Source organism: Aptenodytes patagonicus, chromosome 10 (genome assembly GCF_965638725.1).
Source record: "Aptenodytes patagonicus chromosome 10, bAptPat1.pri.cur, whole genome shotgun sequence".
Classification (NCBI taxonomy): domain Eukaryota; kingdom Metazoa; phylum Chordata; class Aves; order Sphenisciformes; family Spheniscidae; genus Aptenodytes; species Aptenodytes patagonicus.
The window spans coordinates 1464784-1492542 of record NC_134958.1 but is presented as its reverse complement, the minus strand read 5'-3'; the positions used below and the strand labels follow the sequence as shown (position 1 = coordinate 1492542).

The following is a 27759-nucleotide window of genomic DNA, read 5'->3' as shown; positions in this document are numbered from 1 at the left end:
GGGAAACTGGTTCAAATCTTACTCCCTGTGCTTTCCACTGACATCATCACCATCATTCCAAAAAGTGTAGCTGTTTTAAGAGACACCGACTAGATTTTGAAATATTACAGGAATTTGTTAAGAGTAGTGCTCACAATAGCATTGCAGAGCAAAAGAAACCAGAGTAGGAGCACTGCTTACCTCTTCTCCACTATATTGCTTCAAACAGTGCAAAAATCGGCAGGTGTTAGATAGCCAGAAGGACACTGTTTCAAAGTCATCACCTCTTTTCTGAAGATAAAAACAAACACATTTCAACAAAGACTGGTAGGAGGATAAAATAACAAAATGTTAGATGAACAATTAAACACTTAAAGTCTACTTTCTTGTAGCTACTTAGAGTCTGGTGTTTTGCAAAACTTTGTGTATTTCAGTAACGTACTAGAAAAGCAAGGTTTTTGACAGAACACCATTAAACACCCTTCCTGTTTTCCATAATGTTTTTCAAAAACTTTCAAAATATCATTTCCTCCACAGATACGATCTTTCTGTGTTTTACAGACCCATCCCAACTGGTCTGTGCAGAAATCACAGGGCAATGTGACTGTATTCCCAGAACACTCATTCTGTGGCACAATGACTCTTGTGAAGAGCCCAACACAGAGGATGGGAACAATGCAGAACCAGCAGGAGGAGCAGAGAGCAATTCAGTTTGCATGAATGTCACTTACATCATAACCATTTTGGCAGCCTGGTATGGAAAACAAATAAAACAAAAAGCCCTCCTCGCCAAAGAACATACCATCTAGTATATGCTGAGTAATTAAAATTTCTAGAGCTCTGTAGCATGCATTCCATTCACTTAAATATGTCCAAAAGTTTCTATGAATATCTAAGCTCCTACAGGATTGTTTACTAAATGTTTTTTTCAAAACATATAGCTTGATTAAATGCTTGGGTTTTGAGCACATCTGCTTTATTTAAAAACTGTAAAACTCCATGAAACATAAAGCATATTTATGTCTTAATATTGCTTTCAGGATACCCCTGGAGTAAACTCTCCTAGCCAACTCATTGCGAAGCCTATAGGCAGTAACATGTTGTTATCAATGTAATCTGTAGGTGAAGCAAGTGAGGACATCTGTGAACCAAAACTGCAAATGAAACATTTTAATGAAGTATTCTGGATTACAAAGATTCACTAGGCAAACTTTGACTGCATCCAAAGCTTTACAGGCATAGCTTCAGAGGAGGAAGTCTATTCAAAATAAAAGAAGGTAGTTCTTTTTCCACTAATTCAAACCAACTGTGGTATTATGTGGATAAAATGCTATCACTATAATTTGCTGCTTGTTAACAACTTTTTGTAACTTTGGTGTGAGGACGTTACTGATCAGAAATCCAGAGCCAATTCATTGAAAGTCTTTTCCTCGCTCCTCTAACATAAAATCAAAAACAAATTTTAAATGAATGTTTTCCTAAACCAAGCAGACTAACTAACCTTCAACACTTTTTTGATGCCATTGATAGTGGAAGTCAACAACGACCGCACTTTTTGGTCATCATTAAGGTAATCCGCATGGCGTACACACATGAACAAAATATATGCTGGTAGTCCTGGAATCAGGTTGACGGCTACCCCACGTGGTTTCAGCTCTTGGGAAAAACAAACACACATTGTTTTGTTAAGTATAAAGCCATTGGAAGGTGTTATATGTGGTAATCTGTACAGTTAACTGTACATACATATCTATACATGGCCAGTGAAAACTAAGAGTAAAACTAAAAAGAGCCACTTTCTTGGTAAAATAGCAGAACAGAATAAAACATAACTGCCTGCTAAAAAATATGCAGACACATTAATATGTACTATACTAATCAGGAAGGATGATTAGATTACAATAGGTATTTAGGAATTTTAGATAAACTGAACACTGTCAAAACCAAAATAAGCTATTCATTTCATAATGCAAATTCTGTGTTCTTATCGTTCATTTTTCAGAGTGTGTGGGAGCAGAGGAGGCTGCAAATGAGAAAGATGCTTACCTAAAATAAGATTCTTGACAAGTTTTTGTTCATCCTCCTTCTTATATTCTAACATCCCTTGGAAGTCCTTTTCTTTCCGTGGAATGTTAACTGGACGAATAGGTTCGTCGATGATTTGTCCAGGTGATATGTTCTCCATCTGGCCCACTTCAGAGGGAAAATGAAAAGAAATTATGTAATATAATATTTTCCAGTGAAACCAATGCACATCAGAGGAAACAATGACATTTCTAAGGAAGAACTCCAGCATATAGAACTAAGAAATGTTTTTCTTTGGTTCAGGGTAACACTTAGCAACAAAACTCCCATTAAACGAAAAGACAGATTGTTGATAAATATATCTTGGGGTGGCACTCTTCCTTTGAAGAAGAGTGGAAGTGCATGAATGGCATCCATCCAACAGATGTACTGCTGATTTCCTGGATTTTATTATATAAAAGCACAAAGGTGAAGCAATAGCCGTTAATCACTTAATCCCAGATTAATACTGCAAGGGTCACTGTTAATTGTGAAATACTGCAAAATGCCAGTATTTCTCAAGCTTGATGTTTGTTACCTATTGTGGTAGGTTTACCTTGACCAGCAACCAAGCACCCACACACCCACACTGGCTCAGCTCCCCCCAGCCCTCCAGCAGGACAGGGGAGAGAATATTAAGAGCAAAAGTGAGAAAACTCGTGGGTTGAGATAAAGACAGTTTAATAGGTGAAGGAAGGAGAGGGGGAAAGCAAAGCAAAGGCAATCACTCATGCCCCCCCCCGACCAGGGGGACCGATGCCCAGCCAGCCTCCAAACAGCAGCCACCTTGTATGCAAAAAACCCCGCTTCTGGCTCCCGATGTTAGGTGGTATGGAATATGGAATATCCCTTTGGCCAGTTTGGGTCAGCTGCCCTGGCTGTGTGCCTTCCCATCCCCCCAGCTTACTCACTGAGGGGGCAGAGTGGGGAAAAAAGAGAAAGCCTTGACACTGTGCAAGCTCTGTTCAGCAACAGCCAAAACACCGGCGTGTTACCAACACTGTTTTAGCCACAAATCCAAAACACAACATCATACAGGCTGCTATGACGAACGTTAACTCCATCCCAGCCAGACCTACTACATCTTTCTAAGTTAATTAGGTAATAAACACAGACTAAACTATGTTTTCAGAAGCATTTTCCCACTCCGCATTTTGTAAGAACACTGCTGTGATCTTGTCCACAGTAGTAACCAAACAATATTGAAAGACTTTTTAAAACCAACCTGAATTTGAGTAACCTTTCAAAAGGATGTATGAAATATCCACCTTGTTGCATACAGTGCCTCACGGTATCACATTCAACACCTACACTCCACTTGATTAGGCTGCATGTTTGTTTTTAAAAAGCAAAACTTGGCTTCATCCCATGAAAGCTACATCCTCTTCTCACAACCCTCCTAGCTGCATGCAATCCCTACAAACTACTGCACATCCTGTAAGTGTGCTACATGTGTGAACCTGTCAAATGGGATAGAAAATGCAGAAATCCAAACTGGAGCTAGAGGAGAGCTGCAACTAGCTGAAGGATAATATACTCTTGTTAATCCAGGTTTAACTTGGTATCACTGTTCTTTTCAAACACTGAAGCGCTGAAGACTACACAGTCACTAATTTCAATCTTAGTACTCAATAAAACAACTCATTAGGCAGTGAGCTCGTTCTGGAGGAAGCAGATGACCATAAAAAGCTTCTGAAAGATTAGGACCAGGATTATTTAAAAACAAATTCATACTTCAACTTTATAACATTATTAATTGCTTTTAGCAATTAAAATGACTTTACTTATGCAGACATAATAAGCTCTCAGTCTCACCAGTCCTAAGATCCTAAGGCAACTCACTCTGATGCTCATAAAAATAAAATTAGCTTAGTCCATGTCTCGGCATTCTCATATTCAAGTTTGGCCAGCAGCTCTGAAAGGAAACCTCAAGTGGAGAAAGACAGTCTCAGCATTCTTGGCTCCAGTGATATAGAAATTCACAAAGGAAAACTGGGTAAATTATTTCTGCCTGGTTCATATTTAGTATTGCTTTTGTCTTTACAAAAACAGATACTGTCTTTGAGTACACAAATAGGCCAGGTAACATTCCTTTATGTTTCAATGGTTTCTGCCTTCAGAGGAACATCAACCTCCTTTTACTCGTTGCTTCAAAATATGACAAATATTCTAAAGGTTTATAAAGGAACACAGAGAGCTCTGAGTGCATCTCCTGTTTCTGGAATCAATTAACAGACGCTAATGCTACTGAAGACCTCATGCCCTCCTGACTGCTAAGACAGATGGATATGATGACAACGGAATCACAAGAAGTAAACCAAAATCTTTCTCTTCCTCTCAAAATATAAAAGTACCTTCAAGTTCACCAATCTTCTTAGCAAATACTTTCAACTGTTTCTTTAACTTGCGAACAGTTTTGTCTTGCTTTTCAAGCTGCTCCATTAAATCCTGTAAATTACAATGAGAGAGAGATTAAGATATGAGAAAGTGCCACAACGTGTGACAGAGACAAAATCAGTGCTGTTAGAATTACAAGGCGGTGAGGAAAGCTGAACAGTGGTGCCATCCTCTGGCTGAGGTTTGCAAGCTGGTACGCTGCCTATAACACAAGCCAAGTATCGCAAATATTGTTAAGATATGTGCAGCATGACAAAGGCAAAGCTCTTAGGCAGGTATATTCTGCAGACACTCAGAACTAGGTCAGTTCTTATGGCAGAAGACATTTTGCTGCAAACACATCTCCCTAACACTTCCTCCCTGCTCTTCCAAATGCCTCACGGAAATAATTTTCTTTATTATGTAACAGCTAGCCTGTATTTCTGCATCATTTATTCATGCCTTCAGGACTGACTTGTTATTCAGACCTATCCATTTTATAAGACTACAAGAGAGACATCTGCAGAAAGACCATATCTTGCACTCAAATTTACCAAAATCATCAAACTTCCAAACATAACAACATTACTTGTAATTCTCTGCCATCTCCCTATTGCTTGCTGTCATCACATTTCCTTAGACAGAAACTGGGGTCTTACATCTTTTTATTCTGTACCTGAACAACACCTAGCACCTAAAAGTCCTACTCTTGAAGAAAGCTGTATTTTTCTTTCAAAGGAGCACTCCCCAGAAATCTCTCTTTGAATAATTCTGTGACCTATGGGAGTGCATTCATGAAATAATAATGTAATTAAAAAAGGGGAAGTCTTCTAAAGGAAGCAAAACCTCAAGCTCAAAAAACCTGAAAGCCATTCCAGGTTAAGGGTTTGAAAGCAGCTTAAAAGAAAAATGCTCTTTTGTAAGCATGATTCTTCATGGCACTGATAAGAACATAAGGGACCATGAGCTCCTTGCATCAAAAGCATCATCTGGGAAACTACCCCTTTCCTAAAAATACTGAAAAATATTAGTGCAGCATTGGCAACAAACTTGCATTAGGCACAGAATTGCTCTCAATCATGTAATAAAGAGTTTACAACCTAATATACTGGAGCAGTAAGATATTAGGCCTGTTCAAAGAACAGAATCAAGGCCATGCTTCATATTCAAAGTAGCGTTCAGTATTACAACAGAAATCCTGTTAATAACACAATATACTTATCATCAGATATATTTTCTACTGAAATTAATAAAAAAAACCCATCTAAGTCCAACAGACTGTTTTGAAAATATCAGTAAAGGGATATGATTTCTGAACAACAAATATGTGAGGAGGAAAAAAGTTCTTTCTATGGTTCCTCTAAACAAATAGAAGAGATTCACATCTCATTAAGATTTGGAATCTCATGAATTATATTCTTTCAAGATTACATATGGTGCTATCTCAATTTGTTATCTTTAATTATTATGGAAATATAGTATTATTTCCAATGTTATCCTTCAGACTTTGCATTTTTGAAAAATACTGAAAGGTTATGTATTTTGATTCTGATAGATTTATTCATTCCAGATGTCGGCACTGTAAAGGTATCTATGAACAAATTCAGGCTAAGACTGGGCTACTCACAATTGCAGGCATTATTCACCTTCGTAAGTATCTGTATGATCAGACCTCTATTTTGCTGAACTGAATTTAAATGTATCAAAGTTTCAAAGCAAAGAGTGGTTCTGAAAATTGAGCATCTTTTGCATCGTGTACCGCTTTTTTCAGGGCAGTATTAAGTAGTATTCAGAAAGAAACTGCTTTGGTCACAGTGCAAGACTTGTATTAGTAACAAAACTGTGCATCAAAAAGAGACACAGATTACACAGAGGACACTAAGACTAACAAAAAAAGCAGTGAGGGAAGTAATTGGCATCGTGAAGCTCTCTGCAGGGGATTTCCTTTGAAAGGGAGAAAGGGAGGCAGCCTGCTTTTCAATTAGTGCTCCAGAAATGGCGAACAAGACAACAGAGAAACAGGGTTCACGTGATCTACATACAATCATCCGTTTGTAAAGTGAAATCCGGTACGATTGATACTTCTTGGGATCATCTGCATACAACTCCTCATAAAACTGTAAAAATAGGTACAGGATAGTTTTTCCCCTGCCTTTGAGACAGTGATACTTCAGTAAGCACTATATAAATGAAATCAGATTAAAACAAGATCAAGAATCTCTAATTTTTAGGTAGTCTAGTCCTTAGGTGTGGTGCTCACTCCAGCCTCTCCCAGAGAGAGGCTGATGTAGATGAGTTGCAGAACAGTCAGATCTTTTAAAAATGGGCACTACTAATACTGTGACAGCCTGGAATATAACCTTTGTGAGAACCTGGACAGGACATTTTCTTATGCTAATCAAGAGGGGATTGCAGTGAATACTGCAATTCTAATATCACATCTGGAAAGCCGGTAAATTATTCCCACTCTAGGGCTAGGAGTGGAAAAGAAGCATATTCCCGACTTGGAGTGGACTTGCAACACTCAAACATCAGAACTGAAATACTAAGGAATGAGTCTAAATTTAACAAGTAAAATTACATTCACTGTATTTGAAAATAAAGAGAGCTCCTCTGGGATGTCATTAGATGACTGTGTGTTGTCTTGGGAACACAGAACGTGATGAGTAGGTCTCCTGGGGGGAAAAAAAGGCTAAAAATCATAACATATGACTAAGCAGCAGGAGGGAGCTGTCAGAGACGGAAACATTCGCCATCGACCTTTGCCAGTGGGAGACAGCTGCTGCTGAGGCAAACATAATATACTTTGAATCAGTTTTCCAAGATCTATCCACTGAATTATCTGATGCTTTCCTCAAAACCTTTGGTACTACGACAAGAGCCCGACAATGGTAACTTCTGTAACATACGTAAGCAGGAAAGACTACACCTTGGCTTGTTTAGAGAAAGCAATGACACTCAGAGCTAGGATTTTTCTTCCTGAAGGAGCATGGTTCCATTCACTAATGAACAGTGATAAGCCAACGATATTCCAACACGGGCCTCTTTGGAAAATTTCCCCAGAATTGAACTAGCCTGCACATGATGAACACACTCCTTTGCAGGGAAAGGTAAGGAGTTTCACCTGATCTTTCCTTCATACAAAAATGTTGTGCAGTAAACAAGGAATACCAATTATTAGCTAAGTGACTTCTAACCAAGTTTCTTCTTCTTGGAACTATTTCTTTCTTCAAAACACACTGAACAGCTGGAGCTCATAACACAGTGGATTATCTGTGTAGCTTCAGGCAGGAAGGAGGGAAATGGGAAGAAAAGTGATCTTAAATAATTGAAGAACCACATCAGAGTTTTTCAACAAAATAAACGAACTAATATAGTTCAGTGGAAACTTCACTACTTGGCACTAGTATTTTTTATGAGTTCCCTGGATATCAGTCATTCTATTTAGCAATGATTAAACTCATCATCTGAAAGCTGGGATCCACGAGCTTTCTCCATGCCACAAACTTCAAACAAATTCCCTGAAACGTTATTACCTCATCAGCAATTGTAAGTCTCTCTCTCCCATTAGCTTACCTACAAAAAAACCACTGCACTCATGCAATTCTTTGCAGGAGGTTGCCATCTGAAAACTGGTAAGAACTTAGAGGCGCAGCAAGTCTGTAAGTCCCCCAGCCTGCTCCTGCAGCATCATTTCCCTTACCAAGTTCTCATTAGTCAGCCGGGTGATCTCATGCTGTAGACTGGCTTCAATGCGGGCCTCTGGAGGCAGCTGCAGATTCTGGGCTAGGAGCTGCTGCTGGCGATTGTTTTCTTCCTTCAGACTTTGGATCTCACCTCGCAGCGATTCCAGTTCATTCTCGTGGCTCTTCTTCTGCGACTGAAGCTGAGACTCCAGCAGCCTAAAGAAGTTGAGCAACAGTTGCGTGAACACACTTAGAAAGTTACATCCTCAATTCTCAGAGGGAGTGTAAAGCTTTAGCTGCTGCTCAGGAACAATTAGCCATGGCTTGCAAAGGAAAATGAAAAAGGCAGAGTACTCTTTAAACCCGTCAGTATGCCTTCTAATTAAATTAAGCTTGCATGATCAAAAAGTGGAGAGAAACTAATTGTGACACTGCTTTGCATGTCCTTTGTGATTGAACACATACTGTGTATGGTGCCACTGAGAACATGCGGCAATAAATGTATTGCTATGTCTTCACAGATTGTCACGGCTTTTGAAGGGGCTTTAAGGAGGTTTTACCTCTAATCAAATCAAACAGACTGTGTAAGATGAAGAAGACGGTGTGTTCGCTTAAACTAGGACCCTGCAATATTAACAAAGGAAAATCTTCTTATAGTTAACTCTGTTCAGTCAGAAACCATTCAATTGCAGATGCACATAAATAATCCTTATTTTTATATTAAAACCAACATTTTGCAGAGGGTTGTCATTAGCGCAGTAAAGGTTAACAACAAACTCAAGGCTGGGATCCGGGAACTCTATTTTATCCTCACCACTGACTCGCTCTTTCCCCTTGGGCACATCACATCTCAAATTCTTCTCATGTGAAATGGGGATAACACGTACCAGCCTCCTTCCGAGCAGGGCTGTGGGGATCTACTCCTGCTTGCAAGGCACTGTCCAAGCGCTCTGACTCATCATTTCGTACATACACACACACAGGAAATGACATTACTAATGACTACTAGTGTTCAATTAGACAATCTTTCAGGGTTTAAATATGCATAAGGCAGGCACATTTATTAGTAACTAGACTGATCAAGCACGCAAGGGCAAATAGTCATTTACCTGCAGCGCTCTGCCATTTAATAGAAAGCTTCTTGTCTCTACAGTGCTAAGACAAGAAACAAGAGGCGCAGAGCAAACACTCTTACATCCTGCTCTGCAGAACACTTGCTCTAAGTTAGATCTTCGCAGGCTTACAAAACAATGTTAGGAGTAGAATTTGTTAGCACAAGAAAAGGAAAGACTTTAGTTAGTAGCATCCATTGCAAAATACCCCCTTCTGTAGTTACTACTACCAAATGTGTATATTGAAGAAGATCAGCCCTGCTGATCTACTGAATTAGTTGCCAGTGCAGGACTAGGAACCATTCTGGAAGTCTGGGACACATGTATGGACATGGGGCCCAGACGCGCCCGCAGAGCCAGAACTGCATTTCCTAACAAGGTGAATCTCGCCCATTACATGACCAGCACACAGTCTTTGCAGAGACTGCAGTGATTGCACTGAGGCTTGAACAGCGTCACGATGAACTAAAGATTATTTCCGTTTATTGGTTATTTTGTGTCTTACATTTTGAATCTGGCATGGAGAGACATGGGAGAAGAATGTTCAAACTACTGAACTTGAGTCACAACAAGGAGAGTAAGACCCGTAACTATTTGCAAGTTAAGAGTACGCTGAAGCTACTCAAACAACAGTTTTATTACTAAAATGATTGTACTTCTTCAGGCTGAAAAACTGCAAGGGACTGCAAAATTAATTTTGATACCCGACATAAAGGCAGACAAATACTATATGGCTACAAATCTTTTCCAGCTCTTGTGGAGCTTCTGGTACTTTACAGTCTATTTTTGTGCAAGTATTCTTATGAATTATGTGTTAGTTGTTGCCTCCATCTGAACTTTTTAATGATAAAATTTGACAAGTAGAAAGGTTTTGCGACCAAGTTTGAGGAAACTCTTTTTGATTTGTAAAATTTGTGATGAATTTTTTTCTAACTGTTAAAGCAATAGAAATACTGTAGCTAAAGCAAACCCATAGCAAGGGGCACAGTTAGCTAGAAAAGAAGATGCAAACGAAGAAAAAAACCAATTCTGAGAAGTCTAGTAACCTGTTGGCTTGTTTTAACCCTTCATAAACCAGCCAAAGTTCTCCGTCCTCATTCAGCATATGATAGTCCTGGGGAGATTGCCTTTCAAGAAAAGTTTTTAAAAAAATACAAGAGAGAGATGTGATGGTGATGAGATGACGTTACGGACATTACACACTAAATTACAGTTACTATAAAAAAGAAACAAACAATGCTTTAAAAAACTTAGAAAATTACTTTTCTTGTTTATACATATTTCTTCCTAATGACGAAATTCAGTTCTCGGTGTTAGCCCAACTGGTTACAGCATTTCATGCTGTTACAGTAAATGTATTATGACAGACTATTGTGACAACTACTGGACAAAAGGTAAAGAAACAGCATGGGGAATGGCACCCGGTTTGAGCAATGTAGCAATTAAAGGCTAAGAAGATGTAAATCCAGGAAGCTTGATTTTGCATTTCCCCATTGTTTCCTAATTCTTTCAAATATTGCACACAGCAATTTTACTAATTAAATCAAATTATAACCCCAACTACAAGTGTTCTCTAAGTATCTAGACTTACATGGATGCAACTTACTGAATATGATAGACACCGTGTGTCACAGCAGACCCCAACTGATCGTAGATTAAATAAAGAGAACTTGTACCTGTTTGTTTCCTTCAGCCCAATATACGCCTGTGCTATTTCTCCTTTGTCTTTCATCTTTTGTACATCCTCCAAGAGGATTGTAGAATCCGTCATGGTATTCTGGAAAAACAGTGATGATTTCCAGGGTAAATTTAACAACGTAATTGTTCTTTGAATCCATGTTTTTGTCACTTTACCCACGTGGAACACTAATCCTTGAGTAGCCACATTAAAATTAGTGTGGGTACCTGAGCAGGAGGTTGGTCCATAATTTCTATGTCCATTTGGTGTATCTTTTAAAATGAATGCATGCAACATGGTCAAATATCAGTCTGTCTAATAAGCAGGTACATGTGTTAACCTCTTTTCATTTGTTCATCATGTAAAAGGAACAAAATAAATTTCATGAAATGACAAATTTGCATTTTATTTCAAATTACCAGGAACAGCTGCTAATACTGACACTGAAGAAGCATAATTTTGCAAGCTTAATTCTATTAATATTTCTTAAACATGGCATTACATCTAGTCTTTCAAATGTCATAAATAAGGTCTGTTCCTCACTCCATATATTTTAAGTACTCTGGCAAAGCAGGAAATAATTTACAAGGGCTTGAGATTTTTTAAGTTAGATATAATACCATTTTGTTTCAGTTTTGAATGTTTACTATGGCACTTTTGCTTTTTCTTCAGTAAAACTTAAAATATTTAACAGATGTTTACAGTCACCTTGGCCAGTCTGAGTCATTGCTGTGGAACCACAGGACTCTAATGAACATAATGAATGTAAGAGATGGAATTCTGACTTCTTGTCTTTCAAAACAATCAAACGCTGTTTTCCTGAGTAAAATTTTGCCAAGTATTTGCAATAACAACTTTGTGGACATAAATTTTGGAGCCTCAGTCTCTATGCCTGGTATGATTCCTGTTATCTAATATGAAAACCAATAAAATATATAAGTTCCTCAAAGAATTATTCCCAATATCCTTATGAGATCTTTGTGATTTTTCTACTATTATTTTATTACACAGTAAAACTGCTGTATCTCACCTGCCAATCTATCAAGCTTTAGCAGTCTGAACATATTTGTTATTTTTGTGCTGATGGAAAGAAATGCTAATTACTCTTATATCTTCAAGAATACCCTACCTGCTGTAGTTGTAATATTTGAATTAACAGCCTTCATTTAGAGTCAGTTCAGTTTCTCATACTCCTAAATACCATGTGTTCAACTACATTTTCTAATCAAACGTTCAGCAATTCCTATCTAATATCTCCAGATCACAACGTGAGTCCTGAATGTTTGTTGCATGCCGAGGATAACAAACACTATAAAGTAAGGTAGTTCTTCATACCACAGAGGTTTTTTGGTGAAATTTATGGATTTTGCAAGTTAATAGAGATCTGATTCCTGAATCACAGTGCTGCTCTTACCCTCCTAAGACACTCAGCAAGATACATTGATTGAGCTGACTAGACCAATTCCTGAATCTTTCCTTTCATGTTCAGGTTACCATAAACCAACAGTTCAAAATTGTTAAATCTGCTTATTTTGAAATAACTTGTTCCCTTGTGTGGAGCGGGAAGATGGAGACATGGGGGACATGAAGATAATGAGAAAGGTTTTTCAATAACAGCAAAGTAAAGTGCAAGAACAACTTCATATACATGTAGGTCACTTATGAGAGGCAGGGAAATGACAGCTCAAGTATTGTTGAGGGTTTTTTTAGCATTTAAGAGTTCTGGTTTATAACTGTAGAAGAAATTGTGTACCTTATCCTCCTGGCAATCAAATTGGTAGGCAAGAAAGAAGAAAAACAAATCATTAAAAAACCCCTGTCTGTGCTGCAGCTGTCCAACCTAACAAGCAGAAGCTACCTGCAAACTGGCAGTTAGCCATCCCACAGGTCACCTTCATATTTCCCTCATACTCACAACTGCTGTAAAAACAACACTTGTATCCCACCATTGCTGAGAATAAGTTATTCAAGGATTTACTATTCAAGTATTTATTTACAATGTTCTAAATATTACAGAAAAATGAGTTTTGTTTTCTTTATAATTAATCATTTAAAACAAGGTATGTACACCTTCATGCATCACAGAATTTCAATTTATTTAGGACAAATATAAACATAACTTTGCAGTAGCACAGGAAAGATGAGATACCTGTTCATTCCTTGCTGCGGTTATGAAACACTAGATAGCTCAGTTCACTGGAAATGACTGGTTCCTGGATTTACATGATACCTTTTCAGGTTGAATGACTCTTATTTTCAAAGCTATTACTTTCCTAAGTATCTGACCAGAATTAGAGCTTTTTAGAAGGTATGCATTTCAGTGGTTGTAATCTACTCTTTTCAACAAAACCACATAGCACCTATCAAGCAATAATATGGAATTTATCTCTCTTCATAGATCATCTTTATGAAATGTTATTTATTTGCAATCATCTGTGACCCCGCACAGATTTAGAAGAAATTGCTCCTTGTACCTCCTACTGAACTATTAATTAAAAAGAACTCCTGAGAACTATTGTAAATTTTCCAGTCAAACGACATACTCACTAGAGAAACGATACTGCTCCAAATGAGAATTATTTCTGCATTGTTAAAGGAGTTTGGGGAGATCCTGGCCAGATCAGTGGTATCTGCCAGCCTGCTGTGATCAGTATGGTATCTTTACATGAATGCTGGTAGACAAACCCAAAATTGGTTTATTAACAGAATCTCCCAATTCGGACTGCGGCAATTTGTGCCCTAACAATGGGTCAATGAATTACACTTAGAAAGGCTTTCAAACCTAGACCATTTTTTTCTGCCTTTTCAAGCATGCTGTTGAATTAAATAAAGCACATCAGTGATGCAATGTAACTTTACTACACGGTGCATCTGCTGACTATTATTTACCTTGGGTTGAATAGCCTCTTTTTGGCTAACAAGCTGAGACCTCAGGATGAGGACTTCTTCCTTGCGTACTTCAAGCTCTTCACTTACTGAAGTCAGCTGATCCAGGAGGACTCTATACGCAGGGGCACCAGGAGCAGTTACCTCTGGAGATCGCGTTTCTGTGAGGGCCTTCTGCAGCTCATTCAACTCATTCTTCAGTTTTTTATTCTCAGATTCAAGTTCTTGACGCTGCAAGAAATAGGGACAATTCCGTCACCCAGCAGCATTCCAACGTGCCTATAAACCACAGGTACAAAACTCTGGATCGAAACTGTAAAAATGATGAGTGACTGCAACAAATCAATCAATCTCTCCCGTATCCCTGGCCTCTTGAGTATGGTGAATAGTGCCTGGGAGGATTTCACTAATATGGCTAACCTTTTGTCTGAAGTGCAAAATCAGAACACATACACATGAATCATACAGATGTGATGGGAAAAAAATTACCAATCCTTTTTTCGTCTTATTCTCCCCTTAACAAAAAATATAAAGTTCACAACGAATACTGGTCAGCAGGCTAAGAAGATTCTGCATCATTCAGTGATATTAGGAAATAGTTTTAGTGGTCTAAGGTATGCATTAATTTAAATAACGTGTTTGGAAAAGAGGGCTACATTTATCACTGTATTTTTGCTCAAATTAACTTGCAAGCTGTGCTAAGTGTTTCAACAGAGAACTCCCCGAGTTTTAGGGGATCTTTTTTTTCTGGAGCCCCAGCCACACATTCTACACCTCAAAAAGGACAATCCTACAATAAAATGATTGCTGGGGAATTTCTGTTCTAGTTTCTCCAGCTAATACTCTGGAACAGGAGGGCTGATGTAATTTTCTGTGCCAGCACATACAATTGGTGGCAATGTTCTCACTAGAAAATAACAGAAACCTCCTTTTTAGAATTACCTTGAGTGACTCATACTCCAACTCTGCACCTCTTATTGGAGGCCTTTCCTCCTCCTATGAAAGAAAACAGACAAGTGTGAAAAATAAAAATCCAATCCTTTCTATTCTTTAATTTAGTTGAGGCAGGAAAAGGAAAGGGAGCTGAAATTATTTTCCTGTAAAACTGGAAAACACTCATTCTGGTACTGCTGAGTGCTTTAGTTTGAATATTGGCGTTGTCTCCTTTCATTTACTTATGAATTTATGACACATAATTGGTTAATATAAATAAAATCATGTACAAATCCCACTACTGTCACTGGTAAACAAAACAGAGCAGGATGAATGCCAGGATGCTCAAGAAATTCAGTGGTGGAAGAGTATTAAGAAACAATTGCCAAAACTGGTTTCATATTTTTGTAAGTACTTAAGGAGGCCAAATCAGAGGAGAATTTCAAATAAAATCTGCTCAACATGTCTAATCCCAGCGCTTTGGCTCTGCATCCTGGTTGAAACACTTCTTATTCTGCCTAAAACGAACAATTACTCATTCTCCCCATCATTTAAGTAGAATTTCTATATTGCTATTCCTTAATAAAAACAGCCTTTTTTTTTTTTAAGCAAAGTCCCATGCACTTTTTGTTCCCATTAACTTCCATCAGAGGATCTCAAGGACCTTGGAAAACTAAATAACCAGTCCCTAGTACTAAGCACCAGGCATAAAACTTGTCGTTAAATAAAGCAAGTACTAGAGGAAGACAAGGATTTAGTAAAAGCCAGGTAGCATTCACACAGCTACTGTTTCACAAGAAGGGATACTCTGGCGTCAGCATCTGATCAGCTAGGAGGAGTCCACCTTAGCTTTAGCACGGAGAGCCTGTTCTTCCTTTCTGTCCAGTTCATCCTGCAGGGATTGCTTTTCTTGCTCCAGCTCCGTAACCCGTTTCTGCAGCTTGAGGAACAGAGACATATCCAATGGTGCCTTTTTCTCACTTGGTTCCTGCTTTAGAAAGAACAGAAGGAAGTCAAGAAGTGTTCCCCTTCCACATCACAAGGAAGCACTACAGTGAGTAAAGACGGGAAACAGACTGGGGAAAGAGAGGAACACAGAAATGTTACTGATTCTGAGAGTGGACTATTGGCATCTAAAATATTTCATCAGCTGTCAAACGCTATTTTAAAAAAGGATCTACTAGTATAATATGTATCTAAGCCTAAAGCCTAGCAAAAGAAAGCACTAGAGACTACCTAGCAGACAGGAGGTCTATAATTAAGCATACCTTTTATTCTTACTTGTTTGGAGGGGGAAAGGAGAAAAAAAAGTCTGTGGTTAGACTCACCTGGAAACAACTGTAAATAGAAGTTGTTTGGGTTTTTTTTAGTTTTAAATTATTTCTACAGTAAGTCCTTCAGCTACAGAGAAGTCTCTCTGCTCATTGTAGATTTACAGGCTAATTTAGTGGGATGTGACATAAATAGGTACCAGAAGATATATTTTATGCCTTTTTCCTTTTATTATTCTAATTATACAGCCTGTTCTGGGCCTAATCCACTGTTTTCTGGGCAAGGACCAGCGTTTGTAATCTGAAGGTGCATCGGAAATTGTCCATCAGCCATTTTGTACTTTATGTAGCAAGAAGATCAAAGCATTTACTGTGAAGTGCACCATAAAATACTGAAGCCTAGAAAAGGAACTAGAAAATTAATATTAATGACTGTAGCAGACAAGCAAGCACAGCCATTTCCAGTTGATCTCCTTTTACTGTTGAGGGGAAGAGTCATAAACCACACCAACAGCTCAGGAAAAAGAAAACAGACTTTGAGTTTTCTGGCTTTACTGGCTCGTATTGAGATGGACCCTATTTTTTAATGTGGTTTTGTATCATTAATCTATATTGTTAGTTTAGAGTCAAACTGGAGTTTGAAATCTTAAGGGGTCAAACAAATACAGATTTAATCTTCTCAGTGCTGCATTTATTCACACTCTTGTGTGAGTTAGTTTTTTTCATTTATATTCTAAAACCCAAAACTGGCTCTAGAACAGCAATTCAGTAAGTCTATTAGCCAAAGGAAAAGATGACATTTGGCTCGTATGTGAAATCCAATCACATGTGCTTGTGCTGTCCTTTTCCTGATTATCCATGAAGGTAGGAGCATCTTTCTGAAACAATTACGCAAGGTGAAAAATATAAGTGGGAAAGCAAATTATGAAAGAGTCCGCATAGAATATGTGTCAGCATCGATGTGTCAGGGTATTTGCATCCATAGTAGAAAATAATTTTCTGTGGAGGCTTTCAAAAACAGTAATGACAGCCTGTAAAAAGCAACTGTGGAGATAACTAACCTAGAGGGAGGGCAAATGGAGTGAGCTGTGTGATGGCTCACAGTTAAGATCTCTAGAATGCACAGAAAAAGCTTTGCATCTGCAAACTGCCAAGGACAGTCAGACCACCAACCTGACGGCTCTCTGCTGTGTTAGCAGTCCCACTTCTTTGAGAGGGACCAAAGAGGGAGTTATTTTGGAAAATACTAAGAATGGCTTGGAGTTGTACCACAAACTATTCATGATTATTATTCATTAGCTGAATCAGGAGAGTCATCTTTCTGAAAATCTTTAAATATCCTGGGATTGGTATCACTGCATATGCAAAGGGATAGTACATTCCTCTATGAAATAGAGGAAAAATGAATCAGCATGAGGTTCTCACCCCTAACAGGGAACTCATTCCATGTAGCTACTAAGAATGTGGCTAGCCACCTTGCCACTTTTAATCCTTGAATGTACGGTATACAGACTTCTCAGGAAGTCTCACTGGTTTTCTGAATTCCCACTTTGTGCTGAAAAAGTGATTGTGCTTACAAACACTGGTAAGCAAATGTTTTACAGATGCAAATCAACTGGATGGCCAGGTATCTAGTCTATGTTTGCTGTAGTACAGAAGAATTCAAAGCATACTTTCACAAAGTCTTTTCACATAGGACCACAACTAACTAGAGAATGAGCTGTTTTCAAAAGGGAAATGGGAAAAGTTGGATTGAAGCATTAGATATCTCAATATAAGGATATGGTGTTCACAAGCAAATACAAAAAAAAGATATAGGAATAAGTTCAACCATTGATCAATGAAAAGTTGTGGGGTTTTTTTAACATTACCTCCATCCTCACTGGTAAGTCTTCTGCTTCTGTGATCTCAGAGCTAAAAGTATATTCAGATTCATTGCTACTGTGAGTTGAATCCGTTCTTTTGTGTCCAGGCTTGGGGATGTTCTGGAGTGCAAATGAAACAAATCAATACCACTATATGGTTTTCCCTGTGACTGTCTCTTCACAACCTATAATTTAGCTTGTAATATTTGGTGTTATTTCACAGCTATCAAAATTTATAAGAAAAGATTTTTGATTCTCGTCTCTCATGCCACCTAAAGCCTATGAGATGTAGTTCACAATCAAATCTATGGAGACAGGTCAGATCCTACGCCATCAAGTATTGGTGCAGAAAGCAGATCCAAGCAACAACGCAGCATTTTGAGGGAAAGAAAAGCTCAGTTTACAGGAAGCACAGGCAGCAATTCTCTAACTTCCCAGACATTGTATTGAGGAATATTTTCTTTTCCTGACACATAAAATATTCCTAGAACTACTTAAAATTTAACACTGGATGAATGTGGTACAAACAACCCTAGTACATGTGAATAACTTCAGGGCAAAATAAGGGCAGACGGCACGTGCAATACCACTAGCAAAGTCACAGCAGAAATTTAGCCTTCTTCACAAACGTGAAAATAAAAATAAAATCTAAAAAAAAATCAACCACAAATTTTAAATGTATTTGTTTTGGCTGAGCTAATCTAATTAATCAATATTTAAAAGGACAAATTCTCTTTTCAGGTACAGGTCACCACCGCACAGCTGACAGCAGAATCAGTTACTAACTAATACCACTAGATTCTGCCTAAACACGTTGGTGAACAGCTTTTGGTTTCTCAGATGCTTAGCCACTTACCACCATTAAGTTCATTTCATCCTTGAGATCATCATACCGCTCCTCTAGACGGCTGAACTCATTCAGCAGGTTTTGGTACCGCAACCGTTCATCATTCAGATCTAGCTCTAGCTGTTTCGTTTCCTCCACTAGCTTCTTTTCCATCGTTTCTGCCACGAAGAACAGGAATCCAAAGTGAGAACCCCAGTTCTACCTACCATGGAGTGCATCCGTCCTGGAAGTACAGGCACGTGTCTGCACCAGGAACACAGATGGTGAAACAGTCTGCTCTTTGAAGCTGGTGTGTGGTATTTGTGCTGCTGCAGGCAAACATTAAGCCAAATATATGAAGGACCAAAACATTATCGTGGTAACCACAGAAGGGTTCACTCAGTCAAGTTAGTTATTCTGCTAATACCTTGCGTTAGTAGTTCCAGGAGGGAGGAAGAAGGGGCACTAGCCCAGTGCTGCATTATGGAAAAAGCAAAATGTGAGATGCTTTACGCCTCAAACACACTGATCCTCCTCATCGCACCTGCCTCCATCACAGCCTTCGCATCTAGAGTTACGCTCTTCTGGTTGCTGTCTACATAGTCACAGCAGCCAGAAGAGCTGCAGTAGATTAATTGTACTAAATATCAGAGCCTTCCTTTTAAAAGTAAAATGCTTTGTAACAGTCACCCTCACCAAAAAGACCCCAAATGCTTAGGACTTCATGGAAACTCATAGTAAATAATTCCGATGCATATGAGTTCTTAAAACAAAGAAATGAAACCGTCAAACTAAAAAGGAATGCAAACTAAGGCAAACTAGCCCAATCTATGCAGTAGAGTGTTGCTTTACAAGGTAACATGAAGTAGAAAACCTGAGTGAAGAGAACAGAGCCAACCTGTTATCTCCCTCGCCTGGTCATGGATGCGGCGGTTCAGCTCCTCCTTTTCTGTTTTCAGTAATGTGTTCTGCTCTTTCAGCTCCGATACCAGCTACAGAGATAATAAAACATTTGACTCGGAATGCAGTTCATCTTTCATCAGTAGCTCTAACAGCAACTACATCTTTGTTGTAAGAGTTCAAATACTTAAACTTTTCCTCAGAGAACGAAATCAGTGAACTAAGTTATGATGTCTTCATTTCCCAAATTACATCTTAAATATGTCCCACTGCAGATTCCCCTATATGTCCTGCACTCTATTTCTGACCAGACGCCAAAACTGCCTTGAACCACTCCACTGTGCCCTAATATTTTTCAGTAAAGTCCCAAAGATGTAATTCATTCCTTAAAATGGAAATATTCCTAAAATAGGACCAAATTTGGTAGTTCTATTGTATATTCCATTGCATTGGGTAACACCATAATCTAACATCTTGCCTCTGCCCAAAAGCTGTGCCACTTTAACCGTGCCCAGGTTTGCCAGTTACTCATTTGTCTCTGATTATGGTTACTACGCATTCCCTTTGCTTAATCAATTAATACTTTTCCTTATGTTTATCTGATCTTGAAATGTACCACTGTGGCATCACATAATGATGGAATGGCTCTTCCAGTATTCAAAACTTGCACCGTTATCGGCAAGTAATCTTGACAGGAAACAACCTGTTTGATATGTTCGTGGTTAAAGCAAAGATAAGGGGTTAGTCAAAACCTGTTGAACTAGACTGTGCACTTAGTAGGCTAATTGTTTAAATTAGGTAGGATGTAAGCAGGTACCTTTGAATACTGTGTATGGGACAGATTTCTGATATATATATGTGATTACACTCTCTAGGTAGGTAAAATGATTTCTTTTTATGAATGCGCTACCTCTGACTAATTGAGGAAGCTTAAGTATTTGGATTTGCAAATACTTTCAATATCAAAATCTGAACAGATTGAATACATATGTTTACGTACAATATATAGATTTAGTATCTTCTTCTACCATAGGTGTAGTTACTTAGGTATCAAGCCTATTTAGGATTGTACAGGTATAGCATTGCTTAAAAATATTGTAAAAATATCAGCCACACAACTGAAGCAGTTAAGCCTGGGCAAAACCTGAATGGACACCAGGCCCCTATAAATCTTCTCATGCATCCGAGACTGCATACTTGCCTGCTCGGTTTCATGTTTGTATTTGTCTGCCCATTCCTCAATGGTCTTCTTCTCAGACTGAGTTTGGTGCAGCTCCTTCCGGAGCTTGGCAATCTCCTCCTGAAGGCTGAGGACACGGTTGGTCGCATTCTTAGCCTCCTCCTCACTCATCCGAAGCCTTTCCACATCACTCCGCAGCTTCTCTGTCTCCGTACTGTACGTGTTCTCCAGGTTGCTCAGCTTCTCCAGCAGAAATTTGTACTCTTTGTTCTTTCCAAAATACAACACAGACATAGCAGCTGTTGGAGAAGTTCTGCTTTAAGGGAGCCTTCCAGTTCCCTACAGAATATACCCAGACACAGGAGCAAAAAAGCAGCTTCCCCATTTCCAAAAAGTTTCAGTCTGTTTTTGCAGAATTGCTTAACGAGGTGACAGAACAGTCCAGTCTCTAAGCCTGCACATTAACATCCCAAACTAAAATCAGACAGGGAGCCCCCACACGCCAAACATGGTCACCTCACCTTCCCCTTAAACAGAGCAATTGACGTGCTTCAAATGAAATACTGACATTAAGGGAGCAGATGTTTTCTCTCAGTGCTGCTGACAGACACAAATGGGTGCTTTATTGTTCCAGTTCTACTGTGGCCTCCCCTTCTCTTCTATCGCTGTCCTTCAGCAGAAAACAGAACTGATACCTTACAATGAAAATTGCGTGCATTTTTCTGTGAATGCCCACAGTGCTACTGGGACAGGTAGTACAAGATTTCTAAATATTTTCCCTGAGTCCAGGGAGCTTTTACCTGCTCATCAATTTTTCGCTGCAGCTGCATGATCTTGTTCTCCAAGCCAATGTGAAGCTTCTTGTAGCGTTCTACAGACCGGGCCTCTATCTTCAGTTTCTTTAGCTCCCTCTTGGCCATCATGCGCCGGTAACAGCATTGCAAGTAAACAATTGCCTTCAAGGTCCTACGGTAGTGCACTCGAGCCAGCCAACCTCTTACATGTTTCTGAATAATAATAGACTTGTGCTCCCGAAGCATCTATAGTTAAGAAAAAACACCACAAGGGGTATTAGAGTTGCAAACTACACCTGCTCAGTTAAACAGACTCTATAATGAGAGATGTAAAGATGAAGTACACATAGAGGCACCTTAGCCTGAAAAGAGAAACTTCTGGTGAAGAGTAACAAGAAATGAATATGGAATTAGTTTAAACAAAAAAGAAGAGGAAAAGAAGACAGGAATAAGGAAGATGACATGGAATAAAATGAAAAGGAACCAGAAGGAAAAACATGGAAAGAACTGGAGGCACACTGAAGAACCAGGCATTCCTTTGTGTTGATGTCAGATCCAAGCTAATTATAAAAATATATGGTAACTGTTGGCAAGATCACAAATACAATCTTTCTTTTTTTTTACTGCATCTTTTATCTTGAAACATCTTAGAATCATTGACATATGCTGCATAGGATTCATCAATACAAAGTTTAAAATTACCACACTTGATACGCAATGCAGCTCGTACACACTACAACCCTGAGTAAATTGTAGCAGCTGTTAAAAACAGCAGACGTAGTGTAGCTGACCAAACTACAAGTTCCAGTCAGTTTTCCTTTTTTTTTTTTTTCTTTTTTGACATATCTTAGACTTGCCAGCATGGAAAAATCTCCATTTGTTCTAATCAGAAATTTTCTATTGTAATAATTCCAACTTATTTCATGGCAGAAATTTCAACCATAGCTTCAGGTGTTAAAAATAAAAATTCATAATAATTTTTTAAAAATAATTTTTAATTAGAAACAGTCAAGAATGCCAGCAACCTTCATCAGTGTGTTAGCCAGAGACTTCCACTAGAAGAGTCTACTACTTGTTTTTGGATCCTTCACCCACTGATTCAATCAGAGATCCCCCAGGTCTGGAGCACCTGAATTCTAACAGACCACAGCTATGCTCAGAGAGCCTGCCCAAACCCACAAGGCTTCCAGGACTGTGAGAACTTTAGAGTTCACTTAATAAAGCTTCTGCAAATTAAACGGTTTATTCTAAAGAACAAAACTGTTTAAGATTTTATGTTACTTCTTGGATTTGATAGTTTAAAGATCATATGCAGTTCACATTCTTACACTGATTTACCACAAAGCTGGTAAGACAAACTAGTAGGGTAACAACAATTTTATTTTCTTTTATACTTCTTAGCAAGTGAACTGAAATGTGTTAGAAGTGTTACATTTTCAGATCAATGAATTTAAAAGGTTCACTGGCAAAGTGGCAAGATTGTAAGATACACAAACCCTCTCCCTTAGCATTTCTGAAGAAAAAATGAGACTTGAAATATCAGCACTCGGTTAAATAGCACACCGAGGTAAGGAAATAGCTCTCTCAAAAGTACAGCAAGGTCAAAAGCCAAAGTCCTTCAGACTGCATGTCATGCAGTTAGCGTTCCTGCCTCCTGCCTCCTTCTTACACGTTTCCTGGAATAGTCCTTCAGGTTGCCCGCGGGTGCCTGAACAGCTCGAATACAACTAGCTTTCAACAACATTTTCACCTCAACTTTGAAAGCAGCAAGTCCCACAAAATACCTCCATCGTGCAGGGATGGTCCTCATCTGCCAGTGAATTCTCACACCCATGCAATCCAGTGAGGAAACAGGCCACTCCAACGTAAGGCGAGAGTATCAGAAAAATTACTTCATTTACCAGGTTATTTCCCAGGAAAGCTTATGTAAAAGCTATGGAGGAACTAAACTCCTTGTTAAGCTGAGAAGCACATCGCAATGTCTTGGGCAGAAGCTTTCCCCAGGATGTGTGAAATAGATGATTCAACCATTTTAAATTCCTTGTATTAGTCATGTGACTGCAACACATGCCCTCTCTTCTAACAACAACAACAGGTACTTTTCACAATCCTAACAAACAACACGTGTACTATATATTACTTACAGAGTCACGGCTCAGCCCAAGCATGCTGTCATAGAGCAGCCTTTCAGTTTCACTCATTTGCAATCATCATGAACTTCAGCACAACTGTGTTTACCTGCCCATGGCATGCAGAGCCTGTGCTTCTCTCCCTGGCCATCCCTGTACCTCAGCTCTAATAAAATTCCACCTTCGGAGGACAATGTATACACCGCACATCGCAGCTGCACTTGTCAGAACTTCATGTTTTACTGCGGTGAACAATTCACTGCTCGAGGGGGATACTCCCTGACAGACAAGTCTGACCGCCCCTTACGGGGACCCCTCCAGAAATCTGCCATCTCCATTAAGAGGGAATAGAACAGGTTTATAAAACTCTGTGCTACAGGACAGATGCGATGTGTATCACTCACGCAACTAACTTCAGGCATACAGAATCACTTCCCATTTTCCTAAGGATGGCTTTTAGCCCACATATTGCTGTGACCATGTCTCAACTTTGTCACATCTGTCAGATCACTGTTAAAAACATATCTTATATAATCTCACAACATAAAACATGGTTTGTAATAATGAAAACGCTAAGAATTCCAATAAAAGGGCAAGTAGATACCCTCACAAAAGAACAGCCGAGTCAAGCACAGGGATCTTACTACTTAGAAATTCTTATCAGGGATTACTTTTTTCAAACTTTCTGGTTAGTATATGTTAGAACGCTGTAATTTAGACACATTCACATGTGACTGTGTAGACAACTTTAATACAAATGAAAAATTACAGAAACTTCAAATATAAAAGAGAAACAGATGGAACATAGGCATTAGTTGGCTTTTGGTTATATGCCTTCAATATCTACCTGCTTGGGAAAAAAATAGAACTCTTTCAGCTAACTTTTCAGTGAAATATAGGCTGACCTTTGAGTGTAGTTAAAACAATTCATGTAGACAAAAGTGCCATGAAACATGTTGGCATTTTGTAGTCTGACCATTTGAATCGTAATTCTGTTTCCAGCCCTGTAACCACTGAAGAGAAAATTCTAATTTCTCAATTGAATTTTTATTTTTTATCAGGCGTAATCAGGAAAATATTATCAGTATCACTAGGACAGGTTTATATCAATTTCTCTCCAAAACAAAACCAACATCAACCCATGCTTAAGTTTTAATCTCCTATTTTTGTGGGTATCTCTTTGCTAACATTAATCTCCTTCAGTATATTCCACCAGCCATTTCAGAATCACTGAAATTAGGGATGGAATAGGAATAGTAGTGCATCACATACGTATATTGATGTGAGCAATACTGATTTGGACTCACAGAGGCACATTCACACAAGGCCATTTTCAGTATTTCTTTTAAGTGCCTCGACATTCTGTATAACAAAAGAAAAAGTTTTCTCAAGAGAAATGCTGTAAATCCCTGTTAGATTCTTCACTGACTGCACGGAAAGTCTAGGTACATCCGTATTAGATGACACTGTGAATATCTCTAAAATGACAAGTTCATTGATTGCAGTATCACATCTTTCTAATTTCCAAGTGCTGTCCTTCAACCCATGCTGTGATATTTTGTTTGTGCATTATGTGTAACAGCACGCACGTAAACATTTCAGATTCCCAAGGGGACACCACAGAGCAGCTTCGTCCTGAAGGTATGTGGAAATAAAGCTAGAGTGAAGAAGTAAAACATCATGATTTCTTACCATTTGGTACTTGTTTCTGGCCATGTAACCTCTTAAGAGAGCCTGAAGAGCAAGAGTAGCAGCTCGCATGCATTGGTATCTTTTGCGGACCACATACATGCGCTGGAACTTCTGAATAGTGATGGCAGCCCGTGTTCTCCGCAGGAACTTGGCATAGCTAAATGAGAAAAAGATTACAAATAATACCTGTAATTATTTTCCAGTGCTTGAATACTATCTTTTTTACATCCTATAACTCTACCCTCTTTCTCAAGAGCTACATTTTCTACTTCAGTTTCTTCCTAATGTTGTCAGTGATACAGCATATTTACTTGCTAATCTACCGTATGGCAACAGAACAACAAATGACAAATTAACAGAAACCTTGCAAGGTTTTACGAGGAAGTATTTTCACTTCCTCTGAGAACTGTGCTATAGAACTGACAAGATAAACTCAGATTAATTTCTCATCACCTTTTCTCCAGCTTTAAAGCTATTTCCACTATGCCACCTTCCAGATCTCCTCTCCTAACCTCAACCTGTAGAAAATGTTTGCTTGTTCTTGGCCCTCTCAGCAAGACAATTACAAAGCATCTTGACATGACAAAGAATCTTTCTGAAGGTTGATTCTTAGTCTTCATGACCACCTTGTCTTTGAATGATACCACCTGTACTCCTACCCTTTTCTCTGGCCCATCCACGGCCATCCCTCAGAAGTCAATCCAAACAAATGACTCTGACTGATGTATCTCCCTTCACAGCTGCACCTTGGATGAGGAATAGCTTCTCCAGCAGGACAGACCGACCCAGCTGGGAGGGCACATAGAAACTGGGCAGTAAGGACTCAGCCAAGACTCCTGCTTTACCTCACCTGCAACATGTCTCCTAGTACTACTTGTACTCTTCTCCCACTAACGACATACTGTTCTAAGCATCATACAGCCAGGGTGCTACTGCCCTCTCAGGAAGGTCAAAAACAGGCAGGACAGACACACTCATGATATTCAATTTCCTTCATTTCCCTGGAAAATCATTTCCTCTCAGCCAGTATAGGAAGGAGAGAACAAACGTATCACATTTAAATGTCCTACTTAAAGGGATCTGAATTGAGGCTAGTGTGGGTTTTCCCACGAGCATTGCTTACCATCGTGCTTGGTACCCTCTGACATATCTCTGAATGGTGATGGCAGCCTTCCTCATACGCACGTACTTCTTTCGCATCAGCCAGCCTCGGATCGTCTTTTGGATGCGGATACAGGCAGCTCTCAACTTATCTGCCCTTATTTTTTCCAGATAGGCTACTTGACCAGCCCGGAAAAATATTTTTGTCTTACCAAACTGGTACTTATCCTTGTCCTATTTTCAGAGGTAAAAAGAGGATCAGTTACACCATTAAATGATAGTGGATTAAAAAAAAAGGCATGAAGGGCTAAATGAAAGTACAATTAGTAAAGAGGCAAAATTTTCTGTGTAATATTTCAAGTAAACCTAGACTTAAATTAAGTAGTGGAGGAGAGTATTTTCTCTGTATGATTCTGTTAACAAATTAATACAATACGGCCACAAGCATGGCCTAAAGGAGTAACATGAGATTTTTGCTTAGACAAGAATGCCACAAAGATTATGAAAGACATGGAAGGCTACAGGAGGTGACAAAGGGGACCAGAGGATGAAAGCAATACAGACAATGCACATGTACGATTTCCTGCTTAAATTGCAGATGACCCCTCTGAACGGTCCATCTTCAACCATATTACACAGTACAAACAAAACAGCTGGGGCTTCAAACGTGTACGCGTCGTTTGCTGCATCAGGACTAAGCCAGGACAAAGCATCTCGCTGCTGGCTCAAACACATCTGAAATTTCAGAACTAAACCAGAAAGAGAATAATATTCTGTCTCTATAGGCTGTAGTACTCCTTGGAGGGAAAAACTGAGAATATACAAAGGGACATTGAAAAAAATCAATTTTGTTGATTGTTTGATGTTAAGTTAAAAGGAACAGCAGTCAAAAAGCTACAGCTTAGGATACATTTAACACTATACATTAACACTATAAATACAGACACATGCATATAAACCAAAAGATTTTAGTTAAGTCCACCCAATGACACAGAATTTAAAAAGCCGAGCCCCAACCTGCCTGCACAGTATTTATTTTTTTGTTTCCATAAACATCCTAACATTGGCATTGCACTTCAGCAAGGTAAGCTTTCTTGGTTTTATATCTTCAGTAAACTTTGTCTCTTTCTCTTTCTAAGTAAGTCTCAATTAACCACCGTCTACTGAGAACTGGCTGGAACCGTCTCTTTGGAGCCTGCCTGCCCTCCGCTGTTCATCGGTCCTTAAGAAACCACAAGAAACACATCAGTTCAGGTGCAACGCCAGTGGTGTGGATGGCATAGCCTG

The 27759-nt window shown here is 38.9% G+C and overlaps 1 protein-coding gene across 8 annotated transcripts in view; it reads right to left on the bottom strand.

The window, feature by feature from the left end:
- The window catches only part of MYO5A (myosin VA), a 105319-nt gene that overhangs the window by 8382 nt on the left and 69178 nt on the right, over positions 1-27759 (bottom strand). Inside the window, exons 19-36 of one of the 8 annotated variants that reach the window (XM_076347745.1) lie at positions 26495-26706; positions 25372-25528; positions 21557-21796; positions 20778-21026; positions 19575-19668; positions 18707-18855; positions 17857-17970; positions 15559-15705; positions 14724-14777; positions 13785-14012; positions 10894-10994; positions 10264-10344; positions 8123-8321; positions 6462-6536; positions 4398-4491; positions 2026-2172; positions 1481-1635; positions 181-270 (exon numbers count right to left, since the gene is read on the bottom strand). In XM_076347745.1, the coding sequence (XP_076203860.1) occupies positions 181-270; positions 1481-1635; positions 2026-2172; positions 4398-4491; positions 6462-6536; positions 8123-8321; positions 10264-10344; positions 10894-10994; positions 13785-14012; positions 14724-14777; positions 15559-15705; positions 17857-17970; positions 18707-18855; positions 19575-19668; positions 20778-21026; positions 21557-21796; positions 25372-25528; positions 26495-26706 (2586 nt within the window). The remainder of the gene's footprint in view (positions 1-180; positions 271-1480; positions 1636-2025; positions 2173-4397; positions 4492-6461; positions 6537-8122; positions 8322-10263; positions 10345-10893; positions 10995-13784; positions 14013-14723; positions 14778-15558; positions 15706-17856; positions 17971-18706; positions 18856-19574; positions 19669-20777; positions 21027-21556; positions 21797-25371; positions 25529-26494; positions 26707-27759) is intronic. The other 7 variants (XM_076347746.1, XM_076347747.1, XM_076347749.1 and 4 more) reach the window with 7 other exon arrangements.